Source organism: Bactrocera neohumeralis, chromosome 3 (genome assembly GCF_024586455.1).
Source record: "Bactrocera neohumeralis isolate Rockhampton chromosome 3, APGP_CSIRO_Bneo_wtdbg2-racon-allhic-juicebox.fasta_v2, whole genome shotgun sequence".
Taxonomy (NCBI): Eukaryota; Metazoa; Arthropoda; class Insecta; order Diptera; family Tephritidae; genus Bactrocera; species Bactrocera neohumeralis.
Window position 1 is genome coordinate 13032652 of NC_065920.1, and position 23173 is coordinate 13055824.

The 23173-nt window shown below is 34.8% G+C and overlaps 5 protein-coding genes across 6 annotated transcripts; 3 read left to right on the forward strand and 2 right to left on the reverse strand.

The window, feature by feature from the left end:
* Positions 1-841: 841 nt before the first annotated feature.
* LOC126753082 (endonuclease G, mitochondrial-like) lies at positions 842-2253 on the forward strand. Its single transcript, XM_050464214.1, has 2 exons — positions 842-1141; positions 1211-2253. Exons 1-2 carry the CDS (start codon positions 980-982, stop codon positions 2048-2050), a joined length of 1002 nt encoding a protein of 333 aa, XP_050320171.1. The 5' UTR covers positions 842-979; the 3' UTR covers positions 2051-2253.
* A 620-nt stretch (positions 2254-2873) lies between these two features.
* On the forward strand, positions 2874-8846 carry LOC126753070 (protein transport protein Sec24C). The gene is made up of 11 exons (XM_050464195.1): positions 2874-3485; positions 3686-4102; positions 4172-4678; positions 4743-4966; positions 5033-5274; positions 5335-5450; positions 5511-5759; positions 5819-6268; positions 6680-6848; positions 6925-7715; positions 7802-8846. Exons 1-11 carry the CDS (start codon positions 3228-3230, stop codon positions 7940-7942), a joined length of 3564 nt encoding a protein of 1187 aa, XP_050320152.1. The 5' UTR covers positions 2874-3227; the 3' UTR covers positions 7943-8846.
* A 2652-nt stretch (positions 8847-11498) lies between these two features.
* Positions 11499-15408, reverse strand: LOC126753083 (Golgi phosphoprotein 3 homolog sauron). Of its 2 annotated transcripts, XR_007666086.1 has the most exons (6): positions 14748-15408; positions 13209-13336; positions 13016-13134; positions 12771-12946; positions 12081-12702; positions 11499-12045 (listed from the first exon to the last, which is right to left on the reverse strand). XR_007666086.1 is itself a non-coding variant. In XM_050464215.1 (5 exons), exons 1-5 carry the CDS (start codon positions 14964-14966, stop codon positions 12454-12456), a joined length of 891 nt encoding a protein of 296 aa, XP_050320172.1. In that variant the 5' UTR covers positions 14967-15408; the 3' UTR covers positions 11499-12453. The 2 variants fall into 2 exon arrangements, 1 of the variants encoding a protein (XP_050320172.1); XM_050464215.1 differs by having other exon boundaries at positions 11499-12702.
* A 329-nt stretch (positions 15409-15737) lies between these two features.
* On the forward strand, positions 15738-18326 carry LOC126753073 (uncharacterized). Its single transcript, XM_050464197.1, has 5 exons — positions 15738-16017; positions 16082-16240; positions 16304-16442; positions 16494-17308; positions 17387-18326. Exons 1-5 carry the CDS (start codon positions 15828-15830, stop codon positions 18034-18036), a joined length of 1953 nt encoding a protein of 650 aa, XP_050320154.1. The 5' UTR covers positions 15738-15827; the 3' UTR covers positions 18037-18326.
* On the reverse strand, positions 18246-22988 carry LOC126753079 (ATP-sensitive inward rectifier potassium channel 15). Its single transcript, XM_050464209.1, has 7 exons — positions 22589-22988; positions 21864-21928; positions 21677-21798; positions 20416-20811; positions 18916-19022; positions 18506-18845; positions 18246-18451 (listed from the first exon to the last, which is right to left on the reverse strand). Exons 1-7 carry the CDS (start codon positions 22786-22788, stop codon positions 18404-18406), a joined length of 1278 nt encoding a protein of 425 aa, XP_050320166.1. The 5' UTR covers positions 22789-22988; the 3' UTR covers positions 18246-18403.
* Positions 22989-23173: the final 185 nt, after the last annotated feature.

Here is a 23173-nt window from a genome sequence, read left to right on the forward strand (position 1 = left end):
CAAAAATTGTGAAATTTGTCATTAAGGTAGTTAATAATAGTTCATCTGTATTAAATGTACCTACGTATTAAACGCACTTGCATATTTTTTATTATTCTTTAAATTTTGAATCTTTCATTATTATTATTATTTTTTTTTGCAATAGCACTCAACTTTCTCTGTAGTCTCCATTCAACATTATACTATATAACACTTTGCCAATGCCCACTTTTCTTACTATAAAATTTATGACTTCGTTTTAGTCTTTTGAGACACTTTTGCTTTTCAATTTCCCTTTAGCGTTGCACGCTTTGAAATCTTAAGTGTTTTTGCAATCTGCTTTGTATGTAATAAGAAAATCCGTGTCTAAAAAACTCTTCATATAAATCTTTCCAGCGAATTCAACGTTTATCTCCGTTATTGCATTTATGACCGCCTTTTATTTTATGCCTGCAGGCTAACTTTGCGAAAGTTTCTGAAAAACATGCACATACATATGTCAGCATATAAGTATGTATGTAGTATTGCGCGCAAGCCATTAAAGGTTTTATATTGGCTACTACTTGGTATGTATTTGTGTTTAAATGTATACTTTCAAGATAAAAAAATCTACTTTTACTAAGCTCTATAAATGGTATAATATCTTTTGATGGGAATTATTTTAAAAGGTTTAATGTGACACCAAAAATCTGTGCCGCACAACATCTAAAACAAATACTTTGCCACAAACTTTAACAAATTTTTGTTCGTACTGTATTAAGTTTTCACCACACGTGATATCTATTTATTTTGCATTTTTCTCACACTTTTCCTAAATACTTCAAAAGTTGTTGTTATCGCTGTCAAAAAAAATTCAAACTGCCAAAAATTAAAAATAAATTGTGTAATAAAATTAAAAAAAGTTGTAACTACTTTTGGCCAGCTAGCACCCAAAACCATAAAAAAATATAATATTATAGTATATACACATATAAATGTAAAATAAATAATTAACGGCAGCATGCCTTTCTTTGGCGTTGGTTTAACATTATTGGTACTCACCGGCAGCAGCTTTTTCGTACTAGGCGCTTACTATCAGCACCATGATTTCTGGCATAAGCTACAACAGCTTATACAAGAGGATCCATACGCATTCTATATACGCGAAAAATTAAATGACGCGGTTGGTCATCACTTTACACATACACTTTTGCATATTTATTACAAATTTTCACAAACACTTTACTTGCAGCTGCCACTTTTAAATCTTAACTGTCGGGAGCAGTCAGTCGGTAACGGTTCGCGTATGTCAGAGATCATGAAGTACGGCTTCCCTGGTCTGGACGATATACGTGTTTATTCTGATTTTGTACTCTCCTATGATCGGCGCAATCGTGTTGCACATTGGGTTTACGAGCATTTACGTGCGCCCTGTGTTCAATCTAATGGTGGTGGGGCAAGTCGGCATGAAGCAAATTATCAAGCCGATATGAGTGTGCCTTCCAACTTTCGAGCTGATGTAACTGATTACAAAAATTCTGGATTCGATCGCGGTCATTTGGCTGCGGCTGGCAATCATAAGTGTCATCAGACACATTGCAATGAGACATTTTATCTGACAAATATTGCGCCACAAGTTGGTAAGGGTTTCAATCGTGATGCATGGAATAATTTGGAAATTTATGTACGCGAATTAACAGAACGCTACGGTTCTGTATATGTTTGTACCGGACCGCTATATAAACCAAAGCGTCAAATGGCTGGTTTTACAGAAGTAGAGAATAGCAGAAGGACAAACGGAAAGTGGTGCGTGGAATATGAGGTTATTGGTGAGAATACTGTTGCGGTGCCTACGCATTTTTTCAAAGTAATCACTGTGGAATCTAAATTACCGGGCGGCCAACCATATATGGAAGCATATATAATGCCAAATGCGCCTATTAGTACAAATACGAATATACGAAATTTTCTAGCTGACATCAGAGAGATTGAGCACATTGCCGGTTTGCAATTCTTTAATGGCTTGCGCCGCAGCTTCTTCTTTGGCACTAACTACACTACAACTCCGGAATTATATAGGAATTTTCAGTGATTCATCTGTCGTGGAAAGATATAAATTAAATATGATATATATTTTAGAAAATATGCATATTTACTTAAGTGTGTCTGTCTAATGGTCAGAGCTGTCGTTGCGTGGTGGCTGCGTAGTTTAAACACTTATGTATTAATAGCACGCACCTTGAATAAACGTTTGCAGCAATATTAGCCTTTACACTACACTTTTCTAATGCTAAATTTCACATAATTTCACCTTTTGCTTTCTTAAATTGAATTTCTTTTCACAAATTTGGTTACACATGTTAAAATCGCTGCACTCAAAAATAAAGCTGCTTACCAACTGTCAAAAAAGGCGCGAGGGAAGCGGATAAATGCAAAAAGGAAACGCTAAATAACAGAAATGCCTAAGAGATAAAGAAACAACTGTCAATTTCTGCATGCAAAAAACAACTTTACTTTTCAGCATTTATATAAATGAATAAAATAAAAACAAAGAGCACTTTGTAAATATTAATATTTAATTAAATTAATTGTGTATTTTCTAAATTTCTAATATTTTTACCCACTTCCTTTTTTCACACTGAACATACGCTAGATTTTTCTCTTTACCAGCATTACCACCTTACTTTGATTTGTAAAGGAATACTTTCTTGTATTGTATAGATATTCTTTGGTTATATTATTAATTGGTAAATGTAAATAATTCATAAACATTTATTTTGAAAAAAAATAATAAACGTTTTTATTTTAATTGCATGTAGAAGAGAGAAAATAAAGATATTAACATTGAGCTGAACATATGTAGCGGACCGGCAACACTGTTTACGTGGCAAACGTCAAAATCTCTATGTAAAGCAAATTGGAACTGCTGCTCTGACGTGGAAGTGACATTTTTTCTCAATTTCTTTATCGGGTTTAAAAGAAATTTAAACATAATTATTGTTAATTAATAGTTAAAAAACTAATTAGTGTGTGAGTTAAATAAGAGTACTTCAGGGTACTAACATTATTTCATTATTACCTGGCAAGTTTCGTGACTTAACAGGCTACGAATTAAGATTACATTTACCAACAAAGTGAAGTGATTACAGTGAGAAAGTTCAGTTTTTCTGTAGCAAACAGCAATTCACTATCCACACACTTCCATTACTTCTGCAAGTATAGACAAAAGTAATTGATATAAATAACACTCGAAAAAAATAAAAAAAAACATGAATCCGAACATGTACGGAGCGCCAACGCAGCAGCCACAATATACACCAGGCTGGCCACCAGCTACACAACAGCCGATGCAACCAAGTGGTGCACCACCACAGCTGGGCCCACCAGGCACTAGTTATCCACCCAACAGTATGCCACCAACATCAGCAGCATCCACACCTGCTGGGCCACTTGGTGCGTTACCACCACAGCAAAACTACGGGCAAGGACAACAACCAGGGTTACTCAACGGCAACTACCAACAACAGGTTTGTATAAGAAACATTCAATAAAATTGAAATAAGTTTAAAGTAGGTTTAAGTGATAAGAATAACAACAACGCGTAAGTAAAGCATACTTTCGGGTCAACGAAATCAAAAGTGATAAGGCAACACAATATTGAATCTAGTGTTTTTGCCACTTCCGCATACTGACTGACACTATAATTCTTTATTTTTTTAACATGCAGTTAACTAATTCAATGAGCGGTTTATCCATGAATGCAGCGAAGCAGCCAACACCCGTACCTCCCCAAATCAATACTCCATATGCGAACGCTAACATAGCAAGTGCTCCATTCCCCACAACAAACCCTCAAGCCGGCGGTCCAGATGCTCCACCTTTATCAAATGGGCCACCCACTAACGCGCAGTCCCAACCACAACAGCAAGTATCGAACGCTAACAATAACTTTATTTCGGGTCCATATACAAACGGACAGCCAACTAAACAACCGCAGACGCAACCACCACAGGCACCCAATTCCATGTATCCACCGCTGCCAAATACTTCAACGCCGCCAATGCAGTCCGTACCGGGAGGACCCAATCAGATGACAGTAAACAGCGCAAACATACCCGGCTTGCCACATATGCCTCCCAAACCGGTATGTGTAATTATCCTTAAATTCAATTTTAGTAATTTTAAAATTATAATAATTACTTATTATTTTCAGAGTGGTATGCCATTACCAGGGCAACCACCAGTTGCAGCAACACCACCAACTTCTATACCTGGTAGCATGCCACAGTATCAACAACCCGGCGCACAACAAATGCCACCACGGCCCGGTCAAATTCCACCACAACCCATGTCGCAGCCGCTTGGACCACCGGGCCAACAACAACAAACAATGTTGCCAGGTCATCCTGGTATGCCGCCTACATCCGCAGCAGCAACAATGCCACCACAGCCGGCCATGCCGCCAATGCCAGGCTATCCACCACAACCGCAACAGCAAGGATATCCACCACATCCACAAATGCAGCCAAACCAACAACAACAACCTGGTTTTCCTCCGCAACCACAGCACCCTGGATATCCATCACAAGCCGCTCAGCCTGGCTATCCGCCACAAGCCGGTTATCCGCCTCAACAACCACAACAACCTGGTTACCCCGGTCAAATGATGCCCCCAACACAACCTGGGCAACCACCAATGCCCGGTCGTCCCGGCTATAACGTAAGCTATCTTGTTCATAGTATGTTGATGTTGTCTAGGTATAATGTTGGATTTTTCTTTTTAGCAACCACCAGCCCCAGGCGGTATGTACCAACAGGCACAACAGTATCCACAGGCCCAACGTCGTCTCGACCCCGATCAGATGCCAAACCCAATTAGTGTTATTATCGAAAATCAACGTAATGCTGGTGGCGCTTTTGTCACCAATCAGCCAGGTCTGCTGCCACCATTGGTAACCACCAAATATGTTGTGCAGGATCAAGGAAACTCATCGCCACGTTATGTCAGGTAAGCAAAAACAAAAAATCACATATTTGTGTGAATGCTTTATATTCTCTACCTCTTCAAACACAGATCCTCTTTGTATTGCATACCAGCAACCGCTGATTTGTTGAAGACAACTGCTTTGCCCCTAACCCTAATCGTTTCACCAATGGCCCGTACCGTTGAGGGTGAATATGAGCCGCCAATTGTGAACTTTGGTGAATTGGGACCCATTAGGTGTAATCGTTGCAAGGCATATATGTCCCCAAACATGCAATTCGTGGATGCCGGTCGACGTTTTCAATGTCTGATGTGCAAAGTAACCACGGAAGGTAATATATAATTGGCGCTACAAGCCTATTTAAAAACTGAAATTTTGCTTGATTCCACAGTGCCAACTGAATACTTCCAACATTTGGACCACACTGGTCAACGTGTCGACAAATATGAGCGTCCCGAATTGGTATTGGGCACATATGAGTTTTTGGCTACCAAGGACTATTGTCGCGTAAGCAAGCTCATAATTTTATAGCAACAAAATTTGATACACACCTTTCTTCTTTTGTAGAATAATACACCCCCTGAGATACCAGCATTTATATTCGTACTTGACGTTTCTTACAATACCATCAAATCGGGTTTGGTACATCTACTGTGCTCTCAAATGAAGCAGGTATTGAAGCATCTGCCTGTGGATCAGGGCCAGGACAAATCGAAAATGCGTGTTGGTTTTATAACCTACAATAGTACTGTGCATTTCTATAATATAAAAAGTAGTTTGGCACAACCGCAAATGATGGTCGTCGGCGATGTGCAGGTGAGTTGCGTGCAAGTTTAGCAATAAAAGCGATTCACTTTCAAATCCACTGCTCACAGGACATGTTTATGCCGCTGCTCGATGGCTTCCTCTGTCATCCCGAAGAATCGGAGGCTTTAATTGACGCCTTGATGGAACAAATACCGAAAATGTTTGTGGATACAAAGGAGACGGAGACCGTGCTCTATCCAGCCATACAAGCTGGTCTCGAAGCACTAAAAGCTTCCAATTGTGCTGGCAAATTGTTGATATTCAACTCCACATTACCAATTGCTGAAGGACGTGGTAAATTGAAGAATCGTGATGATCGTAAATTGCTCGGTACTGAGAAAGAGAAAACAGTGCTCACACCACAATGTGTTTCCTACAACACATTGGGACATGATTGTGTACAGAATGGTGTATCGGTCGATTTATTCTTGTTTAATAATTCGTACATAGACATTGCAACTCTGGGGCAGGTATCGCGCCTAAGTGGCGGTGAAGTCTACAAATATACATACTTCCAAGTAAGCCATTTTTTTTTTAATTTTTATTTTCACTTATTTTATTTTTTGTTATTTTTTTTTAATTTTTTGTTTTTTTTTTAATTTTTTGTTTTTTTTTTAATTTTTTTTTTTTTTTTTTTTTTTTTTTTTTTTTTTTTTTTAATTTTTTTTTTTTTTTTTAATTTTTTGTTTTTTTTTTTAATTTTTTGTTTTTTTTTTTTAATTTTTTGTTTTTTTTTTTAATTTTTTGTTTTTTTTTAATTTTACTGTTTTTTTTTCAATTTTTTGTTATTTCTTTTTTTAAATTTTTGGTATTTTTTTTTAAATGTTTTTTTTTTTCAATTTATTTTAACTTTTTTTTTAAGTTTTTTTTTATATTTTTATTAACGCACTTCAACAATATATATGTATGTACATACGTCTCTATTTCAGGCTGACCTCGATGGTAATCGCTTGATTGAGGACATCATTAAGAACGTATCGCGGCCAATTGCTTTCGATGCGGTGATGCGCGTGCGCACTTCGGCCGGCATACGCCCAACCGATTTCTACGGTCACTTCTTCATGACGAACACAACCGATGTGGAACTGGCTAGCATAGGTGCGTTTAATTCAAAATTTTTCTCAAAACTTAAAATATTTTAAAATCGTATTTTTTTACCGTTACTCCCCAACAGACTGCAATAAGTCCGTTGCTATTGAAATTAAGCACGACGACAAGTTGCCACCTGAGGAAAATATATACTTACAAATCGCCCTACTCTACACATCGGTTAGCGGTCAACGACGTTTACGTGTTTTGAATTTGGCACTTCGTGCCACAACAACCATCGCAGATGTTTTCAAATGCTGCGACTTGGATGCCATGATGTTGTTCTTTGCCAAACAGGCTTGCGCCAAATTGCTGGAGCACACGCCGAAACAGGTCAAGGACAATCTAATAAATCGTTCGGCACAGATATTGGCATGCTATCGCAAGCATTGCACTTCGCCAACATCGGCTGGCCAACTTATACTGCCCGAGTGTCTGAAATTGTTGCCGCTCTATGTTTCGTGTTTGCTGAAAAACGACGCCATCTCTGGCGGTTCCGATATGACACTGGACGATCGCTCGTACGTTATGCAATTCGTGCAGACCATGGATTTGAATATGTCTGTCAGCTATTTGTATCCACGTTTCATTCCAATACACAATGTCGATGTTGATGACAACGAATTGCCCATGTCCATACGTTGTACGCACGAAAAGATGAGCGAAGACGGCGCCTACATACTCGAGAACGGTGTGCACCTGTTCGTCTGGTTGGGTCAATCGTTGCCGCAAACCTTCATCCAGCCACTGTTCGGTGTGCAGTGTACACAACAGGTGAATGCTGAACGATTTGCCATTATTGGCGAAACACCGTTGGCGGAACGCGTGCGCAATATTATCGATACGATCATGAGGGAACGCACCAGAAATATGCGGGTAAGTAGTCACTTGTGTACTTGTGTGTGTATTTGCGCAGCGTTACTTATTTTCTTATACTTTCCATATTTTTCGTTTGGCAACAGGTAACGTGCGTGCGACAAAACGACAAACTGGAATCAGTTTTCCGTCATTTCCTGATCGAGGATCGCGGCACAGATGGTTCGGCGAGCTATGTGGACTTCTTGTGTCATATGCATAAGGAGATTAAGGATTTGTTAAGTTAGCTTGTGGGTTGTGGTAAAAATAGCAGCTGCAACATGTCGCAAAGTGGGAATGCTGACAGACAAACAAACACAATGTATAACACAACCAGCCAGCTAATGTGCCGTAGCTATTCCCAGAATCGTGCACGGTTGCATCGGCTCTCACGTAAACGTTGGTAGTTGATTGTGTATGAATACTCGTACACATACATACATACAAACAAACAATTATACTTGAACGCATACGCATACAATAGACAGTTCCATATACTTATTGCAATTTCCACATCTACCCACATGCATACATATACAATTATATAACCGCAAAACTAATTTAGTGTATTTTTTGTCATTTTGAATGCTTAAATAACATTTTGATTTGGTATTTGCATTAACGCTTCCTTCCCCCCTCTTTTTTTATTTTGCATTGTCCAAACTTTTGCTTGTGGTCTATTATTTTCCGTGTAATTTAGGTATACATACATATATACATAATATTGTGCAAATTTTTATTATTATTATTTTAAAAAATGTTAAGAAAGAGAGAAGATTATCATATTTGCAAAATATATACGAAAATATTCAATTAAATATGTAATTTTATTGTATTATTAAAACTGGTATAATGGCATACGATAGTTATATTTGAAATTAAGCGAATTTTTCCCATTGCTTACACATCTATTATAGTTTTATGTGCGTAAATAAGAAATGTTTTCAATTTGGCGTTGCTCAACTTAAGTAAAAACATTGTATGTATTTGTCAATGGCAGCCGGTATTGGTGAATTGGTATAAAGTATAATTAGACTATAAAGTTGGAAACAGCAATTTTCCATTTAAATTTTGAAAGTTATGGCACTGTCGCCCTTAAAAGAAACATAAATTTCATAAAATAACCAATAAATATTAAATTAAAATTTAAAACTACTCGAATTATTTTTACGTCTCAGTAATGGTTTTCTAAATGATTGGCTTGCGGCCAATTTAGTTCCGATTTGTCTTGATTAAACGCCAGTGATAGAAAAAAATCCATTTGAATGCTGCTCCTTCGCAAGAATTTCACTCCGTTGACTTGAGCGGTTAATAAAGCAGTCTTGATTGCATCCACGCTGATATTAGAAAACTCTACGAAACTGGAGCAATTTTCAGTAGCAACCCACTATAGCAATATATACCTTTGACTTAGTATGGACGAAGCTAAAAGCTTTAGCAACTTGTAAATTACCAGTTAGAATCGTTTTTACTCTACACTTCCGAAGTTATGGTGTACTTATTGTTGTTGCAGCATAGAGTATTCTCCAATCGCATTGGTGTATGTTGAGCAGGTAAAGTAGTGGCTCCAATTATCGATGTACTGGCTGCTAATCATACTGTTAGAGGTTACGATTTTTTTCTTCAAGAAAGAATCAGCTTATATTATTTGATTATATATGTTTTAAATATGATCTATAATAGTATAATAAATCTTATATTATTATTTTATATAACCTTTAATTATGTTTTACTTCACATGTCTCCACAAACCTGCTCTCCAATATCCGTTAATATGGCTTAGCTAGTGGATTCAGAATTATAGGCGTTAGTCAACTTCGGTGACAACCTTTAAAGTTTATCACTAACCCTAGTCAGAGTAAGCAGCAACAAAAAGAACCACACGTTTAGTTGCTAAAACTCTAAACTAATGTCAGAGTAAGAGCATTTCAAAGTGTTAGCACGCTATATCTAACTTTATTGTTACTAAAGGTTATTCATTATACCCTAAACAGGATGTATTAAGTTCTTCGCAAAGTTTGTAGCTTCAAGAAGGTCAAAGATCCTATGCACTTATACTTTCCAAGGGAGCAGCATATATGTAGCTGCCATACTACCTGAGCGCTCGCAATCAACTCTTGTATGGAAAACTTTTTTATTTGGTGGAATATCTTCACAATATCTAATTTAATTGTCCAGATTGGACCACTATAGCATATAGCTGTCATACAAACTGAGCGATCGAAACCAAGCCGTTGTATGGAAAACTTTTTTATTTCACGGAATATCTTCACGAAATTTTGAATGGAAATCAAATCTTGTATGGAAAACTTATTTATTTGACAAGATAGTTTCACGAAATTTTGCACAGATTATTTTCTAGGGAAGCGCTATAATCTCTGAGGATATTGTTCATATCGGACCACTGTAGCATATACATAGCTGCCAAACCAACAGCGATCGAAATCAACTCTTGTATGGAAAACTTATTTATTTGACAAGATATCTTCACGAAATTTAACATGTATTATTTACAAGTACAAATATACAATATTCGAACAAACTTTTTTATATCGGACCACTATAGCATAGATATAGCTGTTCTTACAAACCGATCAAACGAAATAATTTTATAGAAATTTTGGTATATGTGAAGGGTATTAGAGTACTTGACAATCTGTTAATTGGAGTTGAAACACTTGTATAAACATTTCAATTGGGAGCAACGAACGCCGAAGCAAAACACATTTCAGTTTTAAACTACTTAAATTTAACTATTTCAGTATAAATAAAAGTCAGCCACTGCAGCTGATTAAACAATAAATTAATATATTTTTATGTACAAACATACATATAATGTATGTATACCATACATACATATATACAATAATATCACACAACAATCGGATCTACGTAACCGGAACGGACCCGGATTTTTTATCTGGCCAAGTAACGTCTACTCGGCAATACAACAAGAATAACAATAAAATGTTTCGCAAATCAATTGGTTATCCAAATAACTTGCCTAAAATGATTACCGTTATGCTTAAGCGCTGCAAAGGAAAATGCAACAAATTAAAAATGTCATTATTTTATATACAGTGTGTATAATATGTATGGAGACCATGCACATGAAATTTTATTATTTTAAATGAAATTATTTGCCTCAAAAACACTTCGATATTGCTGAGACAAGACAAGTGTACTCGTATTGCTCTATTTATGTTTTCATCTCAATGGTTATATCATTTGTTGCTGCATTTGTGAATGCATTGAGTGACTGCAACTGCTTTACACAGTATATGAACTTATATGTTTGTAGGGGTATACATATATACTTACAAATACATAAAGTTATATTTGTAGCAATATAAACAAGTTTTCAAATCAACTGCGTGCCTGCGTTGCAAGTTTCTGCCATTGAATTGGGTGTGTAGTGGTGTGGTTTGCTGTTGTTGTAGTATACGTGATTTTTACAAACCGCACATACATATGTGTGTATGTATGCTTACAAGAATATATATTGTAAGTATATATGAATGTTTTCACTTATTTTATATTAACCCATAAAAGTACGCAGTATTATTTACATATATTTCAAGATAAAATATGAATTTATTTAGAAAATAAATTGTATATATGCTTAAATTTAATTAGTTTGGAAAATGGAACAATTTTTTGTTGTTTCTTTAAGAAAGAAGTGCTCAATCAATTTAAAAAATTATCTTCAGCCAATTTGAAGCGGCGCTAAATGAAATATAACAACAAAATGTTCAAAAATAATATATGTATATAAAAACGGTATGTAATATAAAATGACGCGTATAGTGGCTACAACAAAAACTTTAAACAGCTATATTTCAATTGAAGTTTTTTTAAACAGCAAAATATTATTCAGTGCTTGTCTTACTAATACATTGCAGTTGTCGTTATTCGTTTGTTACATAATATACTCAATTGTTTCCGTATTTTTTAAATATTTTCTTATATTCACATTGCAATAACTATTCTTAACATTTTTGTGGCTTACTACACAGAGACATTGAGATAAAATCCACAGACGTTTAGAGTTCTCAAAATCGTGTCTTGCATATCAGATATTACGTCTGGAATATTACTTTGGAACAAATTTAGTAAGGATTTTTTACAAAACAAAAAAGCACATGATTTTGAGCTTGGCTCTCCAAATCTTTCGACTTTAGTGATGTCTTTGTGAAACCCAAACTCTTTTTGCGTTATATATGTAATATTATCTATATAAAATACCTATTGTTTTGTGTTGTTATCTATGATTTTGTTTCTCTTGCATTTTTCGTCTGATTTGTTTTTGTCAAATATATGTGTCCTTTATTACCAATGCTAATATTATTTACTCTTTTTTAAATACTATTTATTATGCAATATTACCTCTCTAATTTTTTTTATTTTTCCATTATTTCAAATTTGTTTTCTTTTTTTCTTTATGTGTCTATGTATAGCTGTATATTTTTATTATTATTATTTAAATTTTTTATCTTTCACAACAATTGTAAATAATGGAAAAGTATCTGTATGTAGTGGCATTTCGCAAGAAAAAATTAAATACATCATATTTATAATATAAATTTATGATAGTAATTATTCTCATATGTTAGAAAAATCCATTTGTTGGTTTTTTTTTTTGTCTACTAGATTATTGTAAACTATGTATATTGTGTATGTATGCATGTATATATATAAAAGTGGCATTGGCAGATAGCGTGATTGCTCATCATTCAATCCCATAATAATTAACAGGATCTTATTTACTGAAAGCCATAAACACTGCCCAAAGTATTTCGTTTGCGTTCGGTTTGGCCGCCTCCGTTTCAAAATCCAAATCCAACAATTCACGCACACGCTTCATGGCCAATTCATAGTCATCGTCATTTAGCGGCGCAAATGCATTTTCGATTACGTCACTAGCATGCGCCAAAAATATTAAGGCCAAAATACGTCTATCCATGCGTTGTGGATCATTGATCCATTTGGAAAGTACGGCGTCTTGTATCTGTGGTGAAAACGAAATAGACATATACATATATGAAAAGAAATCATATAATTATAAATAATGTGTACCTTTTTCACTAAACGACATTTGACCACATTATCGCTAAGCGGATGTGTCGTCATATCGAAAAGTAGAAAATTTTGTTTCTCTGTTGTCAACACGCCCTTTTCCACTAAATTCTTTGCCAAACGTTCGCGCACGTTTTTCAATTGATACCGCAATTTCAAGGGATTCCATGTTTCGCCTAGAATTTAAAGCCAATTAACAATTGTTAATTAAGATTTTTTCCTTTGGTGCGCGTTCAGTTAGTTACCACTCAAATATTCTATCCAACTTTGCACAGTTTCTGGTGGATCTGTTTCTTTAATATGTTTTAACGCTTCGTCGAGTAACACATCACCAGTCGGCTGATCTGATTTCAATACGAGTTTTCTATAAACAGAAAATAGTAATTTAAATATTTAAATTTTTACAATAGTAATAATCATTTATTATAATTGCTTCACCTGGAACACAAACCACGGCGACGCATACCCGTTTTCTCCATCATCACACGACCCCGCAAACCGAGTTCAATGAGAATGCAGCCACGTAAACCGCTCGATATGCAATCATTCCAAAAAGATGTGTATCCCTATTAATTGAAAAAGAATATATTAACAGATGAAAAATTGAAAAATGTAAAGCACCAAATACATTTCAAATAATATCAGTTTCAAACCCACAATATACGTAAGCACCAACTATATACATATGTATGTACATACATACATAAGGTCTATGTAAGAATAGATTTCTAAGTGAGCGAGCGTCCGGGCAAAGCGGAAGTGAAATTTGGTGATAAGAAATGAAACCACTGTTATTATCACAATCTTGGTTAAAACATAAGGAACTACTTAAAATAATTAAAATGTGTTAGCATACACAAGAACTATTTATATGATGAAAATAAATACATACGCACATACAGGTATAATATACATACATACATATGTATATTCGTACATAAAAAAATAATAACAAATTAATTATTTTAACAGTTATTTTAATCATTTTAATAGTTATTTTAAAAATATAACGAGGCACCTGCTATTATCTAAAGAAGTAAATTGGAAAAACCGTAAGTCGTAGTATATTAATCATAGTTCCAAAAATTTCATATTTGGAAGCATACTATACTTTTTTAGTTTTTTGTGATAACAGGAAATACTTGTTTAATGATAAGAAAGAGAGCGATTCAATCATTTACTTGATAAAAGAAATTCTTTGGGCATCAAACATTTGTGTGGGTATATTTTCAGGAATTAATTACTTCTAAATTTATCTTAAAGGTTTTTTATTGAGCCATTATCTAATTTGAAAATGAGGTAATTGTTAATTGATTTATTTCTATTTTCTTTATGTGTGTCATTGATGCCAAACGCCAATTAATAAGAAAACTCTTATTTATGCAAAATTTTCAGTCAAAAATCAAATGAAGTACACCTGAACTATTTAGTATACATTTTACATTAGAACAATAATTGTTTTCTTATAATTCCATTAATGTTTATTATCATTAAGTTAAATTAACATTTAATAGAATCCACACAATTGTAGTACATAGATATGTACATTCCATCACAGTGAACTTTATATGAAAAAAATTAAAGGGTGCGAAAATGAAAACAAAGAGACAATATGTGCCTACGTTGAATGTTAACACACTTCGTAAACAGAGAGGCAACTACAAATATAAAAATGTTCCGCCACCGCATCAAATGTTAATGAAGGTAGCAGAAGCTCGTCATTGCCATAACAGTTTGAAAAGTTAAAGGCAGATAGATATAAAGACGTCAATTCTAAGTGAAGAACGTGTTATTCGCACCACATTGATGAATTGAGCTTTGGCTCACTTGTCTTCGTTAACTGCTAGTGTTTTTATCATAACTTCAATTCTACATTATTGTTTTTACCTATAATTCCCGCACCCAAATAATTACGGCATTTGCAATAATATTAATAGAATTCCAGAATTCCGATAACGCTACACCACAACTATTTACCTCCTTGTCTTTTAGGCCCAACAGCAACACTTCTTCCATGAGTGTTAGACGTGTCTGTTTGGAATCTCCATCATCTATATTGTCCTCTTGATCTTTATTACTATTATTCAAATCGTTATCGTCGTCCGGTGTGTTTGCATTTAGGCCAGCAGCACCACCTTCAGCTCCATTATCCCGTGTTTTAACGGCTCGTCTCACCAAACCATCACTCCGGTTCATTTTATATGTTATATTATTTATAGAAAAGAAAACTTCAATTTATTATGTCGCTATTTACTTAATTTTTTCCCGTAGAAATATACGCAAATTTTATTTGTCAGTGCATTCGTAAGTAATTGGTGAAGTGGCGCTCCGCTACGTTTTGTTTTACACCTTTTCTTTGTTGCTGTTATTACTGTTCCTTCCGTTTCTATGTTACTTTTGTGTCACTTCACTTCACTGTAACAAGTTATAGCTATTTATTTTTATTTAGTTATTATGTGCAAAATAAATCTTTTTTATTTTTACAGAATGGTTATAAATTTGCTACACACTTTGCAGAAAAACACAATTTTACGATTTATTACCGATATTTACGATTGGATAGAGGAAAAAATTATTTTCGTCGTAAATTTTCTCCTCCTCTAAATTCTGACATTTCCTTCCACGACAGATATCTTTTTGACAGCCAGTATTGCCAATGTTAAACCAATTCCTGGCAGAAACAGCTGTGCTGGTTGGACAATTTGCTTCAGCAGGTGTATGTCAATACGTTTGACAATCGAGAATGCCATTAATTTCGAAGTACATCTAATATTACAAAAACCAACTCTGTTTGATTTTATCAAATGTATAATAAGATAAGGAAGTACTAAGAAGTAGTACTATTTTCATAAGAATAATTGTCAATAGTAATATGGTTTTTATGGCACCACTGCATCTGCCAGGGTTTCTTCACTTTCCCTACTTTTTTGCCGCTAGCTGTCGCTGCAATACGAGTAATCTGAAATCAACATAAATGTTTGAAATTGAAATTTAATTGGTGTTCTTGCTGCTTAAAATTGTGTTTTCTTAAAGTGCACACTTAAATAATCTCGGGAAATGTATTTAATATCAACGGGAAAGACTACTGTGCTTTCGGATTTTAGTAATTTAGATACAAAATCTATTTATCAGCATGCAAATGGAGAAACAACGGATTTTCAGTTTTACGCCCGACAGCGTATTTTCCTGGAGGTGAACAAAAAGTCAGGTCTGGAAATTATGCGAATTAAGGATAAAGGCAATAATAGTAAGCATACCCTATAGCATATGAAAGTTTGTTATCTACAGAAAAGTAATGTTTTTATATAAAGATTTAAATATTCAACGAGTGCGCAAACTTAATATCGGAAATGTCTACAGTGCCGCTTGCGCAAAGCAATCGATGGAAGAAATGGCTTTTGGTGGAGTAAATGGGCAAGTTAGCATATACAATTATAAAAACTCTGAGCTGATACATCGCTTTAAAGCCGGTTAGTACTCAACATATTTTAACAATGATATATTCATTCTTTAATATTTTATTATTTGTATAGATAATAATCGTAATAGCGTATTGTATTTGGATTACAATGGCACGGATGAGTATATATCTTCTGTGTTTGAAAATGGCCAAATCAACTTATACGGAACTAAAACAAAGACAAAAATCGATAGCGTAAACATAGATGGCAAGTAAGTAAACACAAGCCTTGATTTAATTCTTTTCTAATATATTCTTCTTAGCTCAACTCTGGCTCGCTTTCACCCAACCAAACGTTTCCAATTTTCTATAGCATCATTTAAGGGCGCTGTAACAGTTTATGATTTGCAAACTAAACGCAAAATATTTAATTTAAATGATGCACACGCTTCGCCTTGTCGCGATTTATGCATGTCTGCTGCAACACCTGATTCTCTAATAAGCGTCGGTTACGATTGTATTGTTAATGTGTTCGACACGCGACGTAGAACACCACAAATGAAACTAAATCATCCTCATCCACTGTCAACGGTGGCAATGAGTGGTTGTGGCACATACTTTTGTGTAGGAAATTTAAAGGGTGAATTGATTTCATATGATATACGGAGTGTTAAAAAATGTTTAGCCACCAAAAAAGTGCATGATTGTTCTGTTACAAGGCTATCATTTGTGCCGCTGTCTGAAGATGACGGAAGCACTACTTCAAGTTTCAGCGGTACAATAGCTAACAATACTGACAGTCCAACGGAATATCTTGGCGAACAACAAAAATCAACCGCAACAATGCGACAACGCGATTCCTTTTGTGATTTCCTAGATTTTCAGGCGAATAAATTAGATCGCATGTCGGCTCGTTTCACAATGCGACGTGACAGTTTTGATTGGGACACACTTGGACGGAAACCAAAAACCGAGGATACCACCCCAACCGCATCGAAACTTAATGGGAGCAGTGAAAACCTTAATGAATCTACAGAAAAATCGACTGAAAACATTTCCAATGGAAAATTAAATATGAGTTTCGATTATGTAAATACACGACGTAAGAACTTTGAGGACGGCAAAAAACAATTTACGAGTAAGTTCCCATTATAAATAAAAATTGCTTTCCTGATTAAGTAAACTGTAACTTTTGCACTCTTATTAACACCCACAGCTCCACTACGCGACCGGAATAGTATATCAAAACTGGTTACTAATTTGAAACAAATTGAAGAAGAGGAATCCTCTCACATTCTACATCAAAACAATGTTAGCAGCAATAGTGACAAAGAGAATCCATCAAATGCGGAAATGGATTTCGACACACACGGTCAACTGGGTAAACCATTAAATGCGTACAGTAGCACACCGAATCACACACCGATAGATAACATAAAAGTTAAGAAACTAGATCAAATAAAGTCAGAAGTAATCAACGAAAATAATAATGAAAAAACTGTAAATACTACTGAAAATAATCATGTAGAAACTCTAAATACTACTGAAAATAATCATTTAGAAGATGTGAATACTACTGCCACACCAGGCGATATTTTAAAGCACATCGCAGATTTGCGCTTGGAAATGAATACACGATTTAAAAAACTAGAATCGGAAGTAAAAATTAATGCTGAGCAAAATAAGTGGCAAATTTTTACGCAAATAGCTGACATTTGGGCGCGGCAAATGAACACTAGTGAAGATATACGTGATGCGCTAAGCTATCTGCTGCAAACTGATCCTTTTGTCAACGAATTTTTACGTTTGAAAGATGAAAACGAATTACTGAAAGCACAGCTACAGCAAATCTTGGAGAAAAAGTAGGTAAATGTCTTTGTTTATTAAAAATATTGTTTTTTTTGATCTCGAAGATCAGTAGACAAAAATGTAATGTAGTGAATTAAGAAAACGCACTGAGTAGAGACTTATTAAAACGAAATTGTATTTCATTTATTGCATAATTCCACAAAAAAAGACTTTATACTGCCAAACAGAAATCATACACATAGAAATAAGAATTAACTAAATAATAATTAAATGATTAACATAATTGTATACTTTATTAGCGCAAATATGAAGTTTTGCCAGTTAATAAATTGAGTTTTAAAAAATTACTTCAAATATTATGCATTTGAAAACTAAAAAAAAATTATATATGCAACACAAATTGTGTTTTTTCGATTACTTTCATTCAAGCCTTGTTCTCCAAGCAGGACTGTTCAATAGTTTTCATGTCGACCTGTAAAGAAAACTTGTAAAACTCTTTGAATTTGTGGACCAATATTAAATGTACCGATATAGTTGTATTGAAATTACTGTAGTCAACGATATAACGCTCATTACGTGAGTCGTAGTTGATAATGTTGACAAAACGCTGTCCCCAGAAAATATCTTCACATGGCACATAGGAAGTGCGTGCCTCCGTTACCATAGCAGTTGCGGCAGAACAACCAACAATCGACACATACAATTCAAATTGTGCTTCATTCAAATCTTTAGCCGACTTCAAATAGTACAAAGGGCTGGTCTCATCTATGTAGTGGCATACGATTTCTGGCCAGACAATAATTTGTTCTCCATTGCCATCCAATTTCAGTTCAGTGCGTGTTTGCACGTACTCGCCCTCGCGAGTGCTTAAAGGAATAGTTAAAATAGGTGTATTAAGGATATATTTCTACACTTGTTACTGGTAACAGGTCTTACTTTTTTTCCATTATGAGATAAACGCGTATCTTCGACTCTATGACTTGTTGCTTGCGTGGATCGCAAACACGAAATAAGAGACAAAGTTTGCCATCCCGATAACAAATCTGGAAAGTACATAATTATTTCTAGCAAAACGAAATGTTATGCGGTTTTTTGAGTGGAAAATGCCGAAAATTTCGAAAATTTTAGATTATCTTTTCTTCTTCTAGTTATTATACTCTCGCAACAATGTTGAGTCGGAGAGTATTATAGTTTTGTTCACATAACGGTTGTTTGTAAGTCCTAAAACTAAAAGAGTCAGATATAGGGTTATATATACCAAAGTGATCAGGGTGACGAGTAGAGTCGAAATCCGGATGTCTGTCTGTCCGTCCGTCCGTCCGTGCAAGCTGTAACTTGAGTAAAAATTGAGATATCATGATGAAACTTGGTACACGTATTTCTTGACTCCATAAGAATGTTATGTTCGAAGATGGGCAAAATCGGCCCACTGCCACGCCCACAAAATGGCGGAAACTGAAAACCTATAAAGTGTCATAACTAAGCCATAAATAAAGATATTAAAGTGAAATTTGGCACAAAGGATCGCATTAGGGAGGGGCATATTTAGACGTAATTTTTTTTTGGAAAAGTGGGCGTGGCCCCGCCCCTACTAAGTTTTTTGTACATATCTCGGAAACTACTATAGCTATGTCAACCAAACTCTACAGAGTCGTTTTTTCAGGTATTTCCATATACAGTTTAAAAATGGAAGAAATCGGATAATAACCACGCCCACCTCCCATACAAAGGTTATGTTGAAAATCACTAAAAGTGCGTTAATCGACTAACAAAAAACGTCAGAAACACTAAATTTTACGGAAGAAATTGCAGAAGGAAGCTGCACTCAGACTTTTTTTAAAAATTTAAAATGGGCGTGGCGTCGCCCACTTATGGACCAAAAACCATATCTCAGGAACGACTAGACCGATTTCAATGAAATTCGGTATATAATATGTTCTTGACACCCTGATGACATGTACGAAATATCGGTGAAATCGGTTCACAACCACGCCTTCTTCCAACATAACGCTATTTTGAATTCCATTTGATGCCTTCTCTGTATAATATACATATACATTTGGAACCAATGATGATAGCGGAATAAAACTTTACAAAAATACGGTATGAAAAATATGTAAATGACGTATAATGAAATCTCGATTATCACTTTATCATGCGAGAGTATAAAATGTTCGGTGACACCCGAACTTAGCCCTTCCTTACTTGTTTTTCTATTGTTTTTGTTTATTTTATATTTATTTATTTTTTCTTTTATTTTTCATATTTATTTTTTTTATATTATATATTTTATATTTTTTATATATATTTTATTTTTTTCATATATTTTTTGTTTTTATTATTCTATTTTTTTATATTTTTTAAATTCTGTTATATTTTATTTTTGTTTAATTTTTATTTTTATTATTATTTTCTTATGTTTTTTTGTGTACTTACCACCGCTTTGTCGCTAAATTTCATTTTCGTTATTTGCTTTGCTGGTCTTGCCGTCTTTGCATATACCATGCTGACGAGCATTCCCTCAATTCCAATAGCCAATATCATTTGCAAAACGAATAGGAATATAGCTTCCGGGCATTCGTCACTCGCATATTTCTCACCGAAACCAATTGTGGTCTGTGTTTCCACCGAATAGATGATCATCGAGACGAAATTATACACGCCCTTAATACATGGTTCCTTGCCCTCGCCCAAACGCTCGCCGGTGACTTCGTCAAACATTAAATCTCCATGCGAGTAGGCAACCATATAGTTGAGCAAGGCGAAGAAGAACCATGTGAGGAAGTAGGTTCCAACAAAAATCGTCAGCATATATTTCCAATCTAGTTCAATCTAAGCATATACCATACACACATAATTATATATACATATACTTATAATCATTGATTTACTTATAGAGGTAGCTGTTGGCTAATCAAGAGTGGAATTTAGTTTTCAGAAAAATGCTGTTAAATTTGAAAAGTGCGGCACTTGCATACCGAGAAAATAGTGCAAATGAACATATCGACTTTGGTATGCACATATGTATGTATATACAAGAGCAATGCAGTATGCAGTGAATGGTGGCGCCAAATTTTTGTAAAGAACATATACTTATCCTTTATGCATACAATGCCTCTCAAACTATTATATAAACATATTGTATCAAATTTAGTAGTAATAAGAAGAAAAAACTATGAATTAGTTGTTAATGGTGATTTATTTCAACAAATGACAAAATTTAACATTAGTGCAAATAACTGTATACATATTGTTTGAGTATTTGTGATTATATAACTTGGCTAGTATTTGATAAATGCTTAGTTTCAACGAAAACTATAATACATATGTACATATGTATATACAAAAGTGCATGCACATAAAATACAGGACATACATATGTTCAAAACATAGATACATACATACATATATTTGTACAGTGGTGGCTTATGTTATTTTAGTTATTACTATTCAGTTTAATTTCAGTTGATGCGATTTGTTATGGCTTTCAGCCGGGCATACACTTTTAAATGCGAAAATTTCCATTTGTATTATTTTGCTTTGTGTCCGAATAACTGTATGCATCATCTTCCGTACATGACTCTAAATCCGATTGTTCAAAACTTAATTTAGTTGATGCTGGTGTTATTGTGTTCTTCATATTTGTAGGTGCTGTTGTAAGACATTTCTTTGGTAATAAACGTGTTAACGCGCTTACCATTGTTGTTACCAAATCTCTAACATAGCGCCACGATTTCTGTGGTATACGCCGAAAACTGACATTCTCATGGCCACTTTTCTCTATGACACGATGATGACGATGTCGCGAACACATTGGATCTACATTAATCTGCGTGTTAGAATTTCAAAGGAGTACGACTATAAATAAGAATCCGCTAACTTACCACTGTAACGGCAATCACGATTCAATTCGATTGTACTACCAGCCCAATCGCTTGCACAAGGCACACTGGAAAGATTAACGGTATATTAGCGAATGCATGTGAGCATTAATCGGGTCAAAATAACAGTGCATCTTACATACATATGTATATTTATATAAGTGTACAAGTTTGAATTCATAAATCACTCTAAAAATGTCCTACGTCTAATAGTTAAGTAAGCATTAAAGTCAAAACATCGTGGCAAAGTCCACAAACTAATATTTGCAAACCTTGTCAGAAATGTGAAATGTTTTTTCTTCTATAAAAATGTGCATATGTTGACATGTAGCTGCATATGCACATAGATAAACCTTGACTTGAATATAATTGCAAGGTAGTGACCATAGCGTAATACCCGTAAAATCATTTAGTTAAAATAATTGTTTTTTTTCTTCTAACTGGTATTCAGTTATACTTCATTATCTGTGTAAACACAAACTTAGAACAAAATTAAGCGATATGTGAGATTGTCGGTTGCTGCTTATAAAACTTAACAGGCATGACTCACAGTTAGATAAATAGATTAAAAACTTGAATTTAAATTCAGAAGATTTCAGAACATAAATTTAGTTAAAGCACTCAAGTCGAACAAAATATACACACATACATACGCATACACTTATCATTATAATGTGTGTACAACTAAATCAACTTAAGTTGTTCCACATTAATTAAAGCATACTCACTTGTTAGCACTTCTGCTTATATGTCCATCCAAATCGCTTTTCTTTCGGCGCTGCACAATTGGACTCTCTGGATAATAGTCGGCCGATTCGTTGATGCGCTCCTTTTCTTCCGAACGCTTGAGTGATTTAGGTTCAATAGGACGCGGTTTAACCGGCATCGATATGGATCGACGTATTTGTGGATTATCAGCTTGATCCATGTCTTGAAGGCTACAGCTGTTTATATAACGAAATGTTTAATTGTCCACCCACTCACTCAGGCTGTGATGAAGCTTCAAATCCAATTGAAGGCAATTAAATTAAATCAGCTACAAAGACGCACAGTCAGCACTTGCCTTGCTGTGGCTGTTGCTTCACGTTGTTTGTTGTTGAAATTACAAACGCAAACTAAGGTCTGACACGATTATATTCGTCTTCAAGACATACTATTCGCTTTTGTTGATAACCAGATTATTGTGCTATGGCAAATAGTATTATCTAAAAACTATAGTACATAGAAAGCTCGAAAGAGATTCACGCACGAAAATATGTAACTGTGTGATTGATTGCATATCACTGTACATAAATTAAATAGGACCGTTTTAA

What these genes read in the sequence shown, in the direction of transcription:
- LOC126753070 (XM_050464195.1), top strand. Translation starts at nt 3,228, where the DNA reads ATGAATCCGAACATGTACGGAGCGCCAACGCAGCAGCCACAATATACA. An exon ending in GTGCAAAGTAACCACGGAAG is followed by an intron (nt 5,275 to 5,334) that starts GTAATATATAAT and finishes TTGATTCCACAG; the next exon opens with TGCCAACTGAATACTTCCAA. An exon ending in TGTGGAACTGGCTAGCATAG is followed by an intron (nt 6,849 to 6,924) that starts GTGCGTTTAATT and finishes ACTCCCCAACAG; the next exon opens with ACTGCAATAAGTCCGTTGCT.
- LOC126753073 (XM_050464197.1), top strand. Translation starts at nt 15,828, where the DNA reads ATGTATTTAATATCAACGGGAAAGACTACTGTGCTTTCGGATTTTAGT. An exon ending in TAAGGATAAAGGCAATAATA is followed by an intron (nt 16,018 to 16,081) that starts GTAAGCATACCC and finishes TTTTATATAAAG; the next exon opens with ATTTAAATATTCAACGAGTG. An exon ending in GATACATCGCTTTAAAGCCG is followed by an intron (nt 16,241 to 16,303) that starts GTTAGTACTCAA and finishes TTATTTGTATAG; the next exon opens with ATAATAATCGTAATAGCGTA.
- LOC126753083 (XM_050464215.1), bottom strand. Translation starts at nt 14,966, where the DNA reads ATGAACCGGAGTGATGGTTTGGTGAGACGAGCCGTTAAAACACGGGAT. An exon ending in CGCCGTGGTTTGTGTTCCAG is followed by an intron (nt 13,135 to 13,208) that starts GTGAAGCAATTA and finishes TTCTGTTTATAG; the next exon opens with AAAACTCGTATTGAAATCAG. An exon ending in AATGTCGTTTAGTGAAAAAG is followed by an intron (nt 12,703 to 12,770) that starts GTACACATTATT and finishes TTTTCACCACAG; the next exon opens with ATACAAGACGCCGTACTTTC.
- LOC126753079 (XM_050464209.1), bottom strand. Translation starts at nt 22,788, where the DNA reads ATGGATCAAGCTGATAATCCACAAATACGTCGATCCATATCGATGCCG. An exon ending in ATAAGCAGAAGTGCTAACAA is followed by an intron (nt 21,929 to 22,588) that starts GTGAGTATGCTT and finishes TAATCTTTCCAG; the next exon opens with TGTGCCTTGTGCAAGCGATT. An exon ending in GAGATTTGGTAACAACAATG is followed by an intron (nt 20,812 to 21,676) that starts GTAAGCGCGTTA and finishes GTATATGCTTAG; the next exon opens with ATTGAACTAGATTGGAAATA.
- LOC126753082 (XM_050464214.1), top strand. Translation starts at nt 980, where the DNA reads ATGCCTTTCTTTGGCGTTGGTTTAACATTATTGGTACTCACCGGCAGC. An exon ending in GCGAAAAATTAAATGACGCG is followed by an intron (nt 1,142 to 1,210) that starts GTTGGTCATCAC and finishes CTTTACTTGCAG; the next exon opens with CTGCCACTTTTAAATCTTAA.